The 16,911-nt window shown below is 42.0% G+C and overlaps 1 protein-coding gene across 1 annotated transcript in view; it reads right to left on the bottom strand.

Annotated features, from left to right (window-relative positions):
• The window catches only part of DCX (doublecortin), a 431,453-nt gene that overhangs the window by 56,891 nt on the left and 357,651 nt on the right, over nt 1–16,911 (bottom strand). Inside the window, exons 6-7 of the mRNA XM_065916894.1 lie at nt 6,219–6,321; nt 4,171–4,308 (exon numbers count right to left, since the gene is read on the bottom strand). Of these exons, the coding sequence (XP_065772966.1) occupies nt 4,171–4,308; nt 6,219–6,321 (241 nt within the window). The remainder of the gene's footprint in view (nt 1–4,170; nt 4,309–6,218; nt 6,322–16,911) is intronic.

The following is a 16,911-nucleotide window of genomic DNA, read 5'->3' as shown; positions in this document are numbered from 1 at the left end:
ATATTAACTGAATCATGAATTGGACTACACACACACACACACACACATATGTGTGTGTGTGTGTATGTGTTTGTAAAGCTAGAAAACTTGTTCAAACCAAACTCAAACCTACATATTTTCTAATGAACTAGAACATCAAAACATTCCTTTAACTGAACCTGAAGTGAGCCAATGTTCCATTTGGTTTGAATCCCGACTAAAGAGGAACATTTTTGGCTTTCATTTGCCATCAAAGGAAGGTAGTTAAAATTCCCTGGAAATGGCCTATCTTCCACAACCTTTAGTTACTCAGGCTAAATGAAGAAATGTGGATCCATCCACAAGTCTCAGATCCAAGACAGACTGACAGAGAACAGAAACAGGGCAGTATTACCAAGTCCTAAAAAAGAACAAAGAATTTCAGCCCCACCCAATGCCTTTATTAAGTAAGTAAGTGTTAGTCGCTCAATTGTGACCAACTCTTTGCAACCTCATGAACTGTAGCCTGCCAGGCTCCTCTGTCCATGGAATTCTCTAAGCAAGAACACTGGAGTGGGGAGCCATTCCCTTCTCCAGGGGATCTTCCTGACCCAAGGATCAAACCCAGGTCTACTGCATTGCAGGCAGTTTCTTTACATCTAAGCCCCTAAATTAATCTGTATATGTTTCTTGCTGACAGCTCAGAAAACCTTGATGCTTTATGAAAAACTGTGTATTGTCTATAGCTCATCCTTCTTATTATCTAATTCTGTGGAATCTGTTTTACAACTCTGGAAATAACTGATAACCATGGAGAACGATTTTTGTCTAGACGTGCAAGTTCTGTCTTATCCAAAAGGGGAACCAAGTGTTAGAGAAGGTAAGAAACTTGAACCAAGTCACAAAGCTGGGAGGTGGTAGAGTTGGGTTTTCCTAGAGGGATGTCTCTCTTTCCTCTTCCATATCCTATCCCCCTACACCTCCCAGCTTGGAATGGTCCTGAGTGAGGAGGTGGTGGAAAAGAGAAAATGGGTATGTCGACCCCAAACTTTACCTGAAGTACTAGTTTGCCTGAGATTGGCTTTATCCCTGTGGAATGTTCACTGAGTGGATGTCCTAGTCTTGACCCTAAACTCCCTTTTACCCTTTGGGGCTGAAAGCATGTGGAGGCCCTAAATACATCATCTAAGATGAGCTCAAATGTTCTGAAAATTACCAGAACATGAAGGCTGGCTAGACTAGAGTTTGACTTCACTTATGTTCATGAACTATCTGAAATGAAGATTTAAATTCTCTCTACTGAGGATACCACTTTAGATTTTTTTTACTGGTAAGAAACAGGGGCTGTTAGTAATTCTGATGCCAAGTAAGGTCCCATTTTCCTACCTCAAATTGGTTACTTTGTTTATCTTGTATGTGTGAGTGCATCCTCATTCCTTCTCTTTAGCAAGGGAGTTCTGAAAGAACTCAGAGTTCAAGACCTAAGAATAGGTCTTGCCTGCCTAAGCCTACCTTGGGATCTATTAAAACTCAATTTAATATAAGTTCACTGAGTCCTAAATGCATTCCTTCTTTGTCTCCAACACATTAGACTCAGTGAGGTGCGTATATTTTAGAAGGGAAATTCTGTAGGTAGCATGCTGGAGATCAATTATTTGACATATGTGTAAACTGTGTTTAATTACAGGTGGTCATATTCATGTGTGCTGGGTAACCCAAATGGATACAGTCTGCAAAGAGAATCTACTTACTTCAAAATTTTGCCACCCCAGCCTTTCTAACTAATGGATTATGTGATGGCTTAAGAACATGCCCACAAATTCTCAGATATCCTTCCCTTCAAGAAATGGAGGCTGCAACTCCTTCCTTGAAGGTGGGCTGGTCTTAGTGACTGCTTCCAATAAAAAGGCTAAGATAGAAGTGACAGTGTATGGCTTTGGAGAGCAGATCATAAAAGGCACTACATCTTCTTTCTTCTTCATTCTCTTGAATCACTGTCTGGAAGAAGATCCTGCCAATGGCCATCTTGGAAGTTAATTCTACCATCCCAGTTGTGTTTTCAGATGACTGCATCCCGTACTGACACCTTGACCTCAACCACATGACAACTACGTGAAAGATCCTGATTCACCCAGCTAAACCACCCCAGAATTCCTGACTCACAGAAAATGTGAGATAAAAAAAGTTTGTTGTTTTTATGTAGTATGTTTTAGGGTGATTTTTTTTTATAGCAAGAGATAAGTAATACAGGTAAAAATCCCAGAAATAGCCAGTGATACTCTGAAAAAGTGATTAGCTAAGCGATTATTGCCAGATTTTATGAATCTTTTTATTCATGTATTTATTTGGCTATACTGCATGGCATGTGGGATCTTAGTTTCCTGACTGGGGATTGAACCAGTGCCCCCTGCAGTGGAAGGGCAGAGTCTTGACCACTGGACCACCAGGGAAGTCCCCAGATTACATGAATCTTGATCAAGTGTTTCAAGTCCATTTTTTTTTCCGCAAGGCCCTGCTTAGAACCTGTACAAACAATTTCATTCTCAATCCAAGTGTTAAAATCTAGGTCTTTGTAGTTTGAGCAATATGAATTTGCTTACATAGTTTCACGTGCTATTCTTATGTTTAACCAAAATATCATGAAATAGCTGCATTTTAAAAAATTCCTTCAGCAAGTATTACCTACATGTCTACTGGGTTTCTAGTACCGTGCAGGGTGAAATAGGTGCTCTTGTGCATCTATTCATTTACAAACACTATTAACATCTACTAGGACAAAGGTACTGTGCTCAGCACTAAGGATACAAAAATGAACGTGACACCTTGCCCTTGAGGGACCCAGGATTTAGTTGAGGAAGTAAATACAAGCAGATACATGCTTTACAACACAGTTGTGACTATTACCCCAGATATATGAACAACATGCTATGATACTGTGGAAAATGGAACAACTATTTCTACTTGAGGTATTGAAGGGTTAATAGTTTTCAAGCAAAGAAGAGTGGTGGGTTTGAGGGATGGCATTCCAGGTGCAGGAGAACGGGGTATGCAAAGACATGAAGGTATGAAAAGCCTGAGTTGCCTCTTCACATTTGGGTTCCTTCTTCCTGAGAATAAAGAGATGTCCAGTGATAGGCATGGTAGGATGAGGCCAGCAGGGCCAGCTGTTTTTCTAGGCCATGGACACTTCAAAGCCAACAGGTTGCTCAAGCTGCCTCAAATTGAAGATATGATAAGGAGTGCTTTTGCTCTCTGCCCCAAGGCTCTCTGGCTAGAAGAATTCTCATGGTGAACCCTAAGCCTTGGGAGGATAAATGTGTAAGTCTTCTGGATCATAGAATTTATTATCCATGAAGAGTTCAAATTGTCAGTGCATGAGTCTACTGAGCTTCTAAACTTGGACTTTTGTGGCCCTTTTGTTTTTTAGATCAGTGCCACTTAAAATGTGGGTGCAAGGCCTTGCACCAGAATGTAAACCAACACACTGCTGCCTTTATCAGTAAAATCATGCTATGAAAAAAGAGCTGGCTGAAGTAAATGGTTTTCTCAGTGGCATGATTTACATTTGGCACCAGCTCCAGTCTCTTCATAGACTGATAAATAGCTCATGCGTCAGCAGTGATCCCTAGACCCCTAGATCACATTTTTTACATCATGCACTATCCACTAAATAAAATCCTATATATCAAATCTCATTATTTCCTTTGGGAACCTGACCTATATGTCCTTTACTCCTGTGAGAATGATGCAGTTTATTTTGTTTCCCTTTTTGTTTTGACTTCTAAAAAATTCAAAGTTACATTTAAAGCTCAAGGGCATCTACCATGTTGACCCTTTGAGGTAAGTAGCTTTTTTTTTAACCTTCTTGTTTTTGATTCTGATTTTCTATCCCAAATCTATGTTTGACTTGATTATATCACTGATGCATTTGCTGGATGACGTTGAGAATAATGGCAAGAGAACCATAACAAACAGCATTACGGCAAGCATGGCAAGTGGGCCAGATTTCTGGTCTGTACCCATTTGAGTAGAATCAGGGTTGTAGCTGTATCTCCATGATGCCAAACAAATTGAACCGGTTAGTCTCTGAATGGATAGAATTGGTCTCATGGAGACACAGTGGTGTTCATGAGGAACTCATTCCTCTGCATGCAGAGGGTACTGGCCTCCATAAATGAAGTCAGCGTGCACAGATAGGAGAAGAGCACTCACCGTCTTGGTCGTTACCTGAGTCAGCTGGAGACTTGCTCCGGCGCATGGGGCCAGGGCTCTTGGCTGAACTCTTCTGAGGTGTTGGGGATGCCTTGGGGCCAGCTGTGGCTGATGGGTTTCCCTTCATGACTCGGCATTCTGGTGGAAAAGGACACGGATGGCTTAGTAGAGCTGGGGAGAACCAAGACTCAGTGTGTTACCAACTTCTGGAAACTGGGATAAGCCTCATGCCAAAGCACCTTATGTCTTAGGACTACAAGGTGGTCCTCAATGTTAGGAAGGACGGCTCTGGAGAGAGAGGCGAGGGAGAAACTTTCGAAAGTCACCTGGGCTGAGTCAGATGTTTCAATTCCTGGATCACGGAAACAAGGGAAGGAGTTGAAAAGCAGTCTGAGCAGGTAATTAAATAGTCAATAGTCAATCATTTTTGGACAACTTAGTCATGGCTCAGAACAGCACCAGTTGACAAAATTGATTTCCTTGGAGAAAAGATTGACAGCTCAGAGATTGCAGCCACACAGATGAAATATTCATGAATAATTTACAGGAGGGGGTAGGAGCCACTATTTATTATTCATCACATGCCATTTATTGCAATAGGCATATTAAGTATGCCATGTCATTTTATAAGTAAGCAATACTACCACCACCACCCTCTTGTATTTATAGAGTTCTTTTTGATTGCCAGTGTATTTCATCATAATCCACTCTGCTGGTTTAGTGAATAAATGGACCAGTAGAGACTATGCCACTCGTGACTTACAGAGAGAAAGGCCTTGGGTGTGTAGGACAGTCTGCCAAATGTTTCTGCTACTTCCCCAAGCTCAATCTGACATGTTTGGAGTACCCTTTCTATGCAGGTCACTCAGCATCCCTACCATGGTAGCTTGGGACACTGATGGTGCTAATATGTAAGGAGATTTATTATAATCATTTTGCTGATGAGAATGCAAAGAGCTTAAACCTCTAGAGACACAAAGGAAGAAAACAGCAAATAAGGATGCACAGTCAAGTTTCCTGAGTCCCAGTCTAGAGATCTTTCCACTGTCTTTCTCCAACCTCATGTGATCATGCTCAAAGTGGAACCAAACAGCTAGGCACTGGGTTATCTCTTCATTGGACACTACCTCATCACCTTCTACTTAAAGATACACCAAAAATATTGGTTCTCTGAAAGATTAGGAGATCTTTTCTGGTATATTAAGCTTTGGGGGAAACTGAGTTAAGTAGAAAGCTCATTTTTGTTTGTTATACTTCTTATTTTGATTGACAAACTTTAATGATCACTGTCCAGAGCTGGAGATATACAAAATACAAGAAACTGGACAGTCTGGGATTTGTTTACCTATTTTATGGTCATCTGCCTCTTCTCAAAGGGAACACAGCAGAGATGCCACCTCTTTCAGTGTCCTTGTCACTTGAGTTGTTTGTAAAGTCTATATTAGTGCAACTTGACATTTTCCCCATATTTTTCTCCTCATTATTGGGAAATATGTTTTGAATGTGTCTTTCCATCAGGATTATCCCCTAACTCTGTGACTGTGTGAGCTAATTCACCAGTAACTTACTCATGGAGCTTGAACTCAAGTAGAGGGAGATGGGCAGATGTTCACCTCCTTCCTGAGATTCACAATCTTCTGGAATCTTGCATCACAAAGCATGAGGAATGGGGCAGAAAAGTGGAAAATAGTTCTAAAATGGAACCACCAACATAGGACAAATAGCTGGAGGATGTTGACTAGAAAAAAATATATACGCATACAATAACTAACTTCTGACTCCAAATGTTCCTTCCCATGGTCTGATTGAGCCTGTCAGCCCAGGTGACATAATATATGGTTCAAGAAATATGGTAGTGAGTTTTATTGAGTTTGGAGGCTGAGCATCTGAGATAGGCAATCAACTTTCACTTAGTGGCTCCTATATCCAAATATATGGGACAGAGGGACCACTCATAGGTGTTCTCCAGGCCATAGAAACCCATGAAAATCCTAAGAGATAGAAGGAGTGAGAATAATGAAACAATAAAATTCAGTGGTTGTCCTTACCATTTTCATCCAGAGAAAAGTCATCCTGAGCATAGCGAAATTTTTCAGGACCGCAGGCAATAAACACATCATCATCGCCAAAGAAATCATGGAGACAGGTTACCTACAGAGAAAGCAGAGACACTGATTTGATATTTGATGGTCTTGTGACAATGAACTTCATACATCATCTTAAGTCCCCAGGGATCTCCTTTTTCTCAAAATACCAGGCTCATAGTCTGCACCACAACCCCTGGAGAGTAAAAGATACACAGAGCGCCATATTCTTTTCATGTTGCATATGTGGTATTTTGTTTCCATCTTATCAAGAGTAACTTCAAGACCATGTCAAATGGAATGTTACCCTCTGAATAAAAGTCAGCAAGTAGATAGCCCTGTAAATGTCACCTTTCCTCAGAGCTTCATAGATGGAGTATTGCTAACTCAACTCTGGGGTCAAGGGTGTAGGCCAAGGAAGATGAGAAAGATCTTCCACAGCTTGAGGTAGACTGACTCCGTGGCTGACCAAGATGTGAAGTCCCTCTCTCCAGCTTCATGAGTTTTGAAGGAAGGAGACCAGGTTTTAACTACTCTGGACCCACTCAAAATTGGACCTTTCCCTAAAAGTGTACCAAAAACCTAGTAGTGGCCCAAAATACCATCCTTTCCTGAAGAAAAGGGAGGGGAAACCTGTCCTGACCACTTAACATTTAATCAAGAACAATGGGCCCCTGTAGGCATGAGGCTCTGTTGGTAAATTCATGTTCCCAGGATCCTTCCTGCCCTCTTGTGTCCTATGTGTTGCTGCTTCTCCATAGTAGAGAGACAGTCCCCCCAACTCCTTTCTGCACAAACAAATGAGGGTCCTTGGGAAAGTATGCTGCTCCCTGCAGTCTCTCCACTTCTCAGCTTTCCTAATTACATTTGATAATTAGTCCAGCACACCAGGGAAACCCCAGGAGAAATCATAGAGTCAAAACATTCTTATCCCAATCCTTAGCTTGAAAGTGTTCAAAGCTTCTAATTGTTTTAAGCTACCCATTCAAGCTGCCTTCAATGGTTTTCCAAAGGCACAGTGCTCACAAACTAACAACAGCTTGCTGGGTGCAGAGAGCAATATGTTACATTTGAAAAATGTTTATATTAATAACATCATTCCCCACCCAGGGTCTATTCAATCCCTGTTCCCCCAGCCAAGATGATTGCAAGCCTTACACAAAGCAAGAGATGCTTAAAGATTATCCCCATTGTCTCAGCCTCCCAATCACCCAAAGGATGCCAAGAAAAGAGAGGGAGACTTGGAGCACTGCCAAGTTTGCTCCTATTAAGCCTCTTCCCACCCTGGGTCTTGACCTCATCAAATAGGCCACCATCCTTCTTCAGCCCACTCATCCTCACCCATTCATTCCACAATCATGTAATGACAAACAGAGCTACCACTAATTGAATGCTTACTCTGAACAAGCACTCTGCTAAGTACTTCCAAATCTGTCATCCCATTTTACTCTCACAACAAATCCAAGCGGTCGATGTTATTGTCATCATTATGTTACAGATGAGAAAATTGAGGTCCAGAGACAATAAGTAAATGAGTCAGGTAGAACGTGATGAAGTCACATAAGTACAGATTGATGTGACCTTAACCTGTGCTTTTAGCCACTCAGTAATAAAAGCACTTACACATGGTTCAGGCATTGGGGAGACAAAAATGAGTAAGACTTAGGCCACAGACTTCATAGAGCTCATAATCTGATGGATGAGATACACTGAAATAGAGCATTTCAATATTGCGTCAGGAGTGCTAGGAGTATTTGCAGGTGCCATAAGAGCTATTTAGTACCACATCCAAGTGACCCAGTCACTAGCTGGCATGTTAGTTCAAAGCAGCCTGCATATTTCCCTGGAGGGTTTCCAAGGTGGCTAGGTGGTAAAGAATCTGCCTGCCAATACAGAAGGCGCAAGAGACATGGGTTTGATCCCTGGGTCGGGAAGATCCCCTGGAGGAGGAAATGGCAACCCACTCGAGTATTCTTGCCTGGAAAATCCCATGGACAGAGGAGCCTGGCAAGCTACAGTCCATAGGGTCACAGAGTCAGATATGACTGAGAGAACACACACACATATTGCCCTGGTAGTGGAGACAATGATAGAGGCTATACACATGGCTTCGAACCCTTTCGCAGACTCCCACGAACATCTTGGACCAACAAAATTTGGAGCCCCTAACCTTGACACATTGTATGTCTCTGAATTATTTATGTCCTTGTTGCCTCTTGACCTTAAAGATCTCTGTCACACTCTGTACATGGGGTTGTCCCTGACTGGCTTCATTTAGTTGTGGTCATGAGTGAGGGAAGCCTCTCCCTTGGGTACCCCTCCATTCGTGGTCTCTAGCATGTAGCACTCTGTTTCAAAACCTGCTTGTATTTTCATGAGTACTCACCTATTCCTTCCCATTAAAATCACAGGTCCCCTGACTGTAAAGACCAAATTTACTCCCTCCCTCTGGATCTTCCCATGGTTTCTGCTTCAATTGAATGTACAGAAAATAAGAAGGAGGCTTTGTAAGGGTACAGAAAGGCAGAAAAGTAGAAACGAGAAATCAATAGTGACAGACAATGCGACCTAGCATTCAAAGGTTTTGACAGGTAACAGAAATACATAAATTTAGGAATAAGAAAGGACCAATGACTGTGAATTAAGAAGTTATTCTTTGTATCACTATGCCAATTACTTTGAAGTCAGATGAAATGAATCACTTTTAAAGGAAAACACAAATAAATTAGCAAAAAAGAAATGGAAAACCTCAACCAACCACTAGTCATAAAAAGAATTTAGTAAATACTTCAAACGGCAACCCTTCCCCCAAAGGTACCAGACCATTCATTTTGGAGGTACTTGTGAAAATCGCTTCCCCAGAAGAAAACCCAAAAGCTCAAAGGCAGCCATTGTGGTGACATGCCATGCTATCCTATTGTAGAACAACAAAGCCTTCATAGATTGCTCTGGGGGTTGCTGTTAAAACGACCCACCCTGCTCCAACTCCAAGCCTCTCTGCCCCCACCCAGGCTTTGGGAAAAGCCTTTGGATAACCTCTTCTCTGGGGAGCTTCTAAGAAAGGCAAAGCCCCTATGCTTCTGACAAACTCACAATGGTGTGACTGGCTTCAAACACATTCATTTTGCAATCCAGCTGTTCAGCATCAGGTTTCTTGTGTGATCCCACCCCACATTTTACTGGCTCCCGAATGTAGACAAATTCACATGGTGCATGTGGATACTCAGCTTTCCCAAATGCCTTGGATACTGAGACACAACAACCCTTCCCTGCTTTGTTACAGAGTTGGGAAAACAGAAAGCCCTCCATGTTAAATATGAGGAACCCAAAACAGAATGTCAAAGAGGCTGAAGGATACCCAGATGGATCATAGCAGAGTTGAGACTAGCACTCAGGTATCCTGATTCAATTCAGGACAAAACAATTCAGTTGCCTGAGAGGACATACCCTCCTAAGCCCTGATTTCAAAGGTTTGTATATAGGCAGGAGAGTCACCTTTTGTCCTCATCAATGCCCGATATACATTAGAATGTTTTAGTGAATTGAAGAAACAAAACATCTTCATGGATCACATTTTTAACCTATGGATAAGAAAACTCCTATTCATTGCCATAACTGGTAACTGAGTATGCAGTGGAGAAGGATAGGAGGAGGAAGAGAACAAAGAGGAAGAAGGAAAAAAAGGAGAGGAAGGGAGCGTAAGGAATAATTTCCAAATGAAACTCACACTCATATCTGCTTTTTAAAATTTCATTCAGGGGCTTCCTTGGTGGCTCAGTGGTAAAGAATTTGCCTGCAATGCAAGGGACATGGGTTTGATCCCTGGTCTGGGAAGATCCCACATGCCTCAGAGCAACTAAACCCACACAGTACAATTACTGAGCCTGTGCTCTAGAGCCTGTGAACTGCAACTACTGAAGTCTGCATGCTCTAGAACCTGTGTGCCACAACAACAAAAGCCACCGCAATGAAAAGCCTGAGCACCGAAACTAGAGAGTAGCCCCTGCTCGCTGCAGCTAAAGAAAAGCCTGAGCAGCAGTGAAGACCCAACACAGCCAAAAATAAAAAAGAAAAATTCTGTTTGGTTAAAATAATACAAATACACTTTAGGTTATATTGCAAATATATAATTTTGCAAGCCAGTTTTTTTGTGATAAAATTTCTGTTGTGAAGGGGCAATTAAAGTGATAAAAATAATAATCATATGATACCACTTAGCATCCTCAGAGATCAAGGGTCTTGCTGACATCAGCTTTTGTTTGAAACACACTTGGGTATTTAAGTCAGAGAAGGGAACACAAAAGCATGACACCTGTCTGTGTAATTAATCAACTGCCAGCACAAAATCAATAAAATCAATCAACTCCCATTAACATTAAACCATTTATTCCCTGTTCTTCCTTAAAAAAAAACCCAGCATGAATTGGGGGAAGGGAGGCTAGCTTGGTTGTGCATTAGCACGAACAATAGACTATATGGACCATCCAGTGGCTTCTATGTCGAAGTACAAATGGGGAAATGGAGACAACAGATCACTGTGTGTGGGCAGTTTGAGTCCATTAGCTGCAAATGGCAAATTCACTCTGTGATTTGATTTAAGATTGATTAGATTTTCCATCCACATATTACAGATGCTGGCAATTATTATTAGTTCTCATACGTGTCTGCTGCTGGTAGATTCTAAATTTCACTATCTAACTGTTCAGAAAGAAATGTTATCTCAGGAATTAAGGTCTTGCTTGTCTATGAGACTCACTTTCAACATGCAAAATATTTTCATTGAAAGTTAAATTCCACTAATATTCATTCATAAAGTACTTACTGTGGCAAGGAACTATGTGGGAGATACAGAAACATACAATAAAAGGCCCCCGTGTTCCGAGTTGACAGCATAATACGGAAGTCAGAACTTCACAAATAATTGGACTACAAGGCAGACTGCTGTTAGCACTATTATAGAGGCACTCAGAGCAAGTGGAGTATGGGAGACAAAGAGAAGAATTCTAATTAGGAGGACTGGGGAAGGCTGCCAGAGAAGACGGCACGAAGTCTGACTCTTGAAGGATGGTTGGCATAGAGATTGATGAGAGAGGAGTAAAAGGTATTCCAGATAACTGCAGAAATAAATGCAAGGAAGCAGGAACCTGCCTTTTTCTCTTTCCTTTTAGCCCTGGAAAAAGAACTGAATCTTGTCCTCTAGAGACACAGAGATTCTAATTATCTGTGGCACAATTGCCCAGACCCATCTGCCAGCCTTCTGCACAGACAAAACATCCAGTTGCCGACTGGTGGAATTCAGGGTGAAGAGAGAGTGTCTATGGGGAGAGGAGTGGCCCCAGTGGTGAAGAACAGGGAACCTTGTGGCAAGTAAGTCAAACCACACTGATTTCCTGGTCTTGCCAACAGCGTGCCTTGCCCATAGTGTGGTTGGCAAGCTTTCCAAAATGAGTTAATGAAAGATTCAGTAAACATTATGGATGAGGCTTTTTCTAAAAGTTATTGCTAACTCTCATTCTGGAACATTTCCTGCCTGCCTGCCTTGGATGGGCTCCAGTCACAGGCTGGCACAGGGTTGGCGTGGTGATCTAAGATGGTGTTTCTTATCTCTAGACTCCTATATTCAACTGCCTGCTTGATAGCTCCACTAGTTTATCTGAGACGCATCTCAGATTTAATAAGCCCAAGACGGAACTCTCATTGCTCCCTCTCTAAACCCTACTTCCCTTTCTGCTTTCCTCATCTTATGCACTGGTACCACAATTCCCCTAGCTTCCTGAACCAGAAACCTGGGAGTCACTTTTGACTAGAAGTCACATTTTACCTTGTCCACTGTCACTCTCCTAGTCCAAGATACAATGCAGTAGCCTCGTAACTAACCTCTGTATGTCCACTCTTGGCAGCACACCCCCACCACCCCGTAGACGTACACTCGCACTCTTCTTACTGTAGGCAGAGTAACACTTAAAAAATTTAATAAGGCATATCACTTTTCTGTGAAAAATCCTCCAAAGCCTGTCAACCAGAGGTAGAATAAAATTCACTTTCTATCTTGGCTCTGTATTATCCAGTCTCTTACATCACATGTGCTAACTAGCTCCAGTCACACTGGCCTTCTTTCTCCTTCTCAAACCCATCAAGAACTTTCGTGCTTCAGAGCCTCCCTCTTGCAGGTCCCTCTACATAGAAAGTACTCATCCCAGATAGTCACAAACCTAGCTGCCTCTTCACCAGCAAATCTAAAGTACCACATACTGGGGGACTTCCCTGGTGATCCAGTGGTTAGAACTCAGAGCCTCCACTGCTGGAAGCCTGGGTTCTGTCCCTCATCGGGAAACTAAGATCCCACAAGCTGAGGGGCTCAGCCAGAGCAAAACAAAAACAACAAAAATATATATTAAAAAATAAAGTACCATATATTGTATTTAAGCCTGAGCAACCCTCAATTTGGGGCTTCCCCGGTGGCTCAGAAGGTAAAGAATCTTCCTGCAATGCAGGAGACCCAGGTTTGATTCCTGCATCCCCTGGAGAAGGGAATGGCTACTCACCCCAGTATTCTTGCCTGGAGAACTCCACGGACAAAGGAGCCTAGCTGCTCCTCTGGGGAGTGACAGTCCATGGGGTCACAAAGAGTTGGACACAACTGAGCAACTAACACTTTCATTTTTCAGCCCATATTCTTAGAGTGTGTTTAGAGTTTCAGATCTTTTATTTAACCCCACAAATTAGTCACTATTTTAAATAATCAATATTGTTTAAATTTATCTACATACATGTTTGCCAGTTTATTTGATCACCATTTCCTGTTAAGCCTCAGGACTTTCTTCTGGGGTCATTTTAAAATTATATACCTGTTTGACCTTCCTAGTCTTATCTTCCATATCTCAGTTTCACCATATTTTCCATCTTCTTATCTCTTAGGGCAACATTCTGGAAAATATTTCCAAATCTGAGGTTTGCTCTGTCTTCAGATATATTTAACTTGCTGTCTTAACCCACTCAAAGAGCTTCAAATTTCAACAACAATAATTTTGACTTTTAGAAATTCTATTTTATTTTTTTACCGAGATTTTCCAGGTCATAGGTGATAAGTCCCTTTTTCTTATCCCATTTTGATTACATATTTTGTTTATCTAAACAATCCATATTAAGTTCCTTTAGGTCCTTACCTGATCATTCTAGCATCTTCTGTCCTAGAGAAACGAAATCTGTTGTTTCTGCTAACTCTCCCTCATGTTGATTTGTTTCCTTGTGTGTTTGATAGTTTTAAAATGTGGAGCTCCTACTTGATTAAGTTAAATCTTTGGAACCCCTGAGGGGTCTAGATTGGGGATGCTTTCCTCTGAAAAAGATGGTAATTTATTTCTGCTAGGTGCCAGGGGCACTAACAATGTGGGGGCACTTTTTATTCATCTGTGGTTTCCCTAGTGACATGAGTAGTATGAATTTGTTTCAGACCTGAGTCAGAGCAAGCTTTGGGCTGCAAATTCTCAAGTGAGTACTTCCAGTAGCACCAGTCACAGCAGCAGTAAGAGTAGTGTTCTTGTTTATTTTGTTTCCTACCTACAGTCATGATAGAGACAAACAGTTTATGTGTAGGTTTTGGGGGTATTGCCTTTTAAGGGTCCTGGCTTAATGCAGAGATTGCAGCTTCAGGTCCCTCACTTTTCAAGGACCTTGTGTCAACTGGAAAAAAAAAAAACAACAAACAGACCCTGCATAACATAAGAGTGCGACTCAAGTTTATTCAGTATCTTACTGAAGACTATAGCCCAGGAGACAGCCTCTCTGACAGCTCAGAAATTGTTCTAAGAGGTAAGGGAGGAGGTTAGCAGATAGGTGATTTCAGGGAAGGAGGTATGTGCAACTATGCACACATCTTGGTAGAAAGTTGCTGCTAGTCACAAGGAAAAGATATCTTAGTTAATGGTTTTAGTGCTTTTCCAAAAACAAAAAGATGCAAGAAATGAGGTTCATAAAAAGTTGCTCATGAAAATATCTACCTGAAGGCTTGTTCTGCCAGTTTTCCTGGATCACTGAATGCCTCATCTTGATCTCTGTCATGAACTCCATTTAGGGTGGGTTGAAGGTCAGTGACTGAAGTGGCTAATGATCCCCCTTGTAGACCCAGATGATAAATACATTCTTTAGTTTGCACCTGCATGTCCTGCATTTCTGATAATATCTAAAGCACTGGCTCCAATTATGGGGGTTTTGCCCTCAGGGAAGCTTAAACTTTTACATAGTGCCAGCTGCTCTAGTTTTAACATCTGGTGCCGCTTCCCTCTCCTGGCTTTTTTTTTGGTTTGTTTTCCCGAAAGCTTAGAAAAACATTTTTAAAAGTGTGTTGCAGGTTCCTCAAAACACTAAACATAGAATTACATATAACTGGGCTCCTGGAACCAATTTCAACTTCTGAGGGTGTGCGTGTGTGTATTTGTGTGTGTTGTTTCTCCATACCTCCAGTAAGTAAAACCTGGATACCAGCATGGTGTCCTACAGTTCAACTCAATTATGACACTACCTGGAGATAGCATCAGATTCCACAGGTTAAGGGTTCAGTCTTACAAGACTGCCCCTAACCCTTCAGAGATAAGTCACAAGCCCAGGTTGTTGTTCCCTATACTTCTGACCAACTGTCTATAGGTCAGGGGTTAAATTTCTTCCCATTGGAGTAAACTGAGCAGACTTTTTGGGGTCCTCTAATGCTGGGGAACCAGCAGGAGGACACTTTGACCCCATCAACGTCTAGCCTCATTTCTTAATGACCATCTAAAGATTTCCACCTTGCTGGGATGAGTCCTGTTTCCTCTTTGTTTCACTCCTATGAATATTTGCTTTATTCATCTCATTTCTCAGTAACCATTTCAAAGTTTTCACCTTGTTGGGAAGAGTCCCTTGACTCTCCCCTCAGTCCCTCTCTAATCCCTTGTTAATTAACCTAATGATTAAAAAAAAATAATTTTCTTTCTTTATTGGCTGTGCTGAGTTTTTGTGGCTGCGTGGGCTTTTCTCTAGTTGGGGTGAGCAGGGGCTACTCTCTAGTTGCAGTGTGAAGGCTTCTCATTGAGGTGGTCTCTCTTGTTGCAGAGCACGGGCTGCAGGGCACGAGGGCTTCAGTAGTTGCAGTACATGGACTCAGGAGTTGTGTCTCCTGGGCTCTAGAGCACAGGCTCAATAGTTGTGGCACATGAGCCCAGTTGCTCTGCAGTATATGGGATCTTCCCAGACCAGGGATCAAACCCATGTCTCCTCCATTGGCAGGTGGATTTTTTAACCACTGAGCCACCGAGGAGCCCAAACCTAATGTTTTTATTAGCATCTGTAAGACCCGAGGGGAAACTGATGCAGAAAATTCCATAAGGCTTCCAGAACTGTTTTTTTAAGTTTTGCAACAGTAAGATTATAAGGGGTATCCATGTGAAAGAGCCCTGGATAATGGGCATAATCAGCTAATGGATATTCCAGTCATCACAAAGCCAGCCCTTCATGGCTTGCATACAAGCATCAGCTGCTTAATCTGGGGTACTCTACTTGACATTCACAGGGGGAGATGGACAGCCCTTCTTTTCAGGGTAAATGGACCTTTCAGTGCACTTTACCCAGTCCACCAGACTGGCTGTTCCCTTGGGAAGAACCTGATTTCTGTCTGAATCACATATAGACATTGGTGATTGTTTCATAGTGACCTGTGGGCCCTGTGTCAACCCAAACATGCTCTTCCCCAAAACCAAAGACAAAGACACAGTTTCTAAATTAGTCACTCTCATAATCCATTTTGGTAAAGGTTTTTCGGGAAGCTGATGAAACTGATCCACAAAATGAGACAATTCCTTCACACTACACTTCCTAGTATCAGTAGTTTCTTGGTTTTTCCCTCTCTCCACGCTGACTACCTGTCTTGGTAACCAGAGGTCTTAGAAGGTACTTTCTGTTGTCCTTGCACACTTTTTAACCTTGGTGGTGGTGGTGGTGGTGGTGGTGGTGGTGCAGTTGCAGCTCTGAGTCACTGAAATCTGCTTTTTGTCTAGCATCAAAATCTAACACACTATTCTTGTTCACTTTTAGTTTATCTACTATAGATCACAATAACCAAGGGAGTGAATATTTTGCCTCTGTCTTATGAGTTTACATTTCCTTATGCATCCAGTGACTAAATTCCAAGAGTTGGCGCCATCTCTAAATTCCACTTTTAGGAAGTAATTGCAGCATGGCGGCTGCTCCGTACTGTGGGTGACAAGATGACCTTTGATTCCACACTGTTCTCCTATCCTTTTATCCTTTTTCTTTCCAAATCACAAGTTTCTGTGATCCAGGGCTCTTTTAGCAAATCTCACTTCACTGACACCAGTCATCAATCCCAAAGTGTGTGTGTGTGTGTGTTGGCAGGGGAGGTTTCCCACACTAACAAACAATTCTTGGACACCAGCTGGGTGTTCTACAATTCAACTCAATTCTCACACCACCTACTACCCAGACATAGTAACAGATCCTACAGGTTAAGGGCTGAGTCCCACAAGTCTGCCCCCATCTCCTCCATTTCCTATGCCAATCACAAGTCCAGGTGGACACGGGTACTTCTGACTGTCTGACTATAAATCAGAGGTTCCCAAGACCCCTTCCTTGTGTTTGATTAATTTGCTAGAGTGGCTCACAGAGC

The sequence above is a fragment of the Muntiacus reevesi genome, chromosome X (assembly GCF_963930625.1).
Source record: "Muntiacus reevesi chromosome X, mMunRee1.1, whole genome shotgun sequence".
In the NCBI taxonomy this organism is placed as follows: domain Eukaryota; kingdom Metazoa; phylum Chordata; class Mammalia; order Artiodactyla; family Cervidae; genus Muntiacus; species Muntiacus reevesi.
This window is presented reverse-complemented; position numbering and strand designations above follow the sequence as displayed.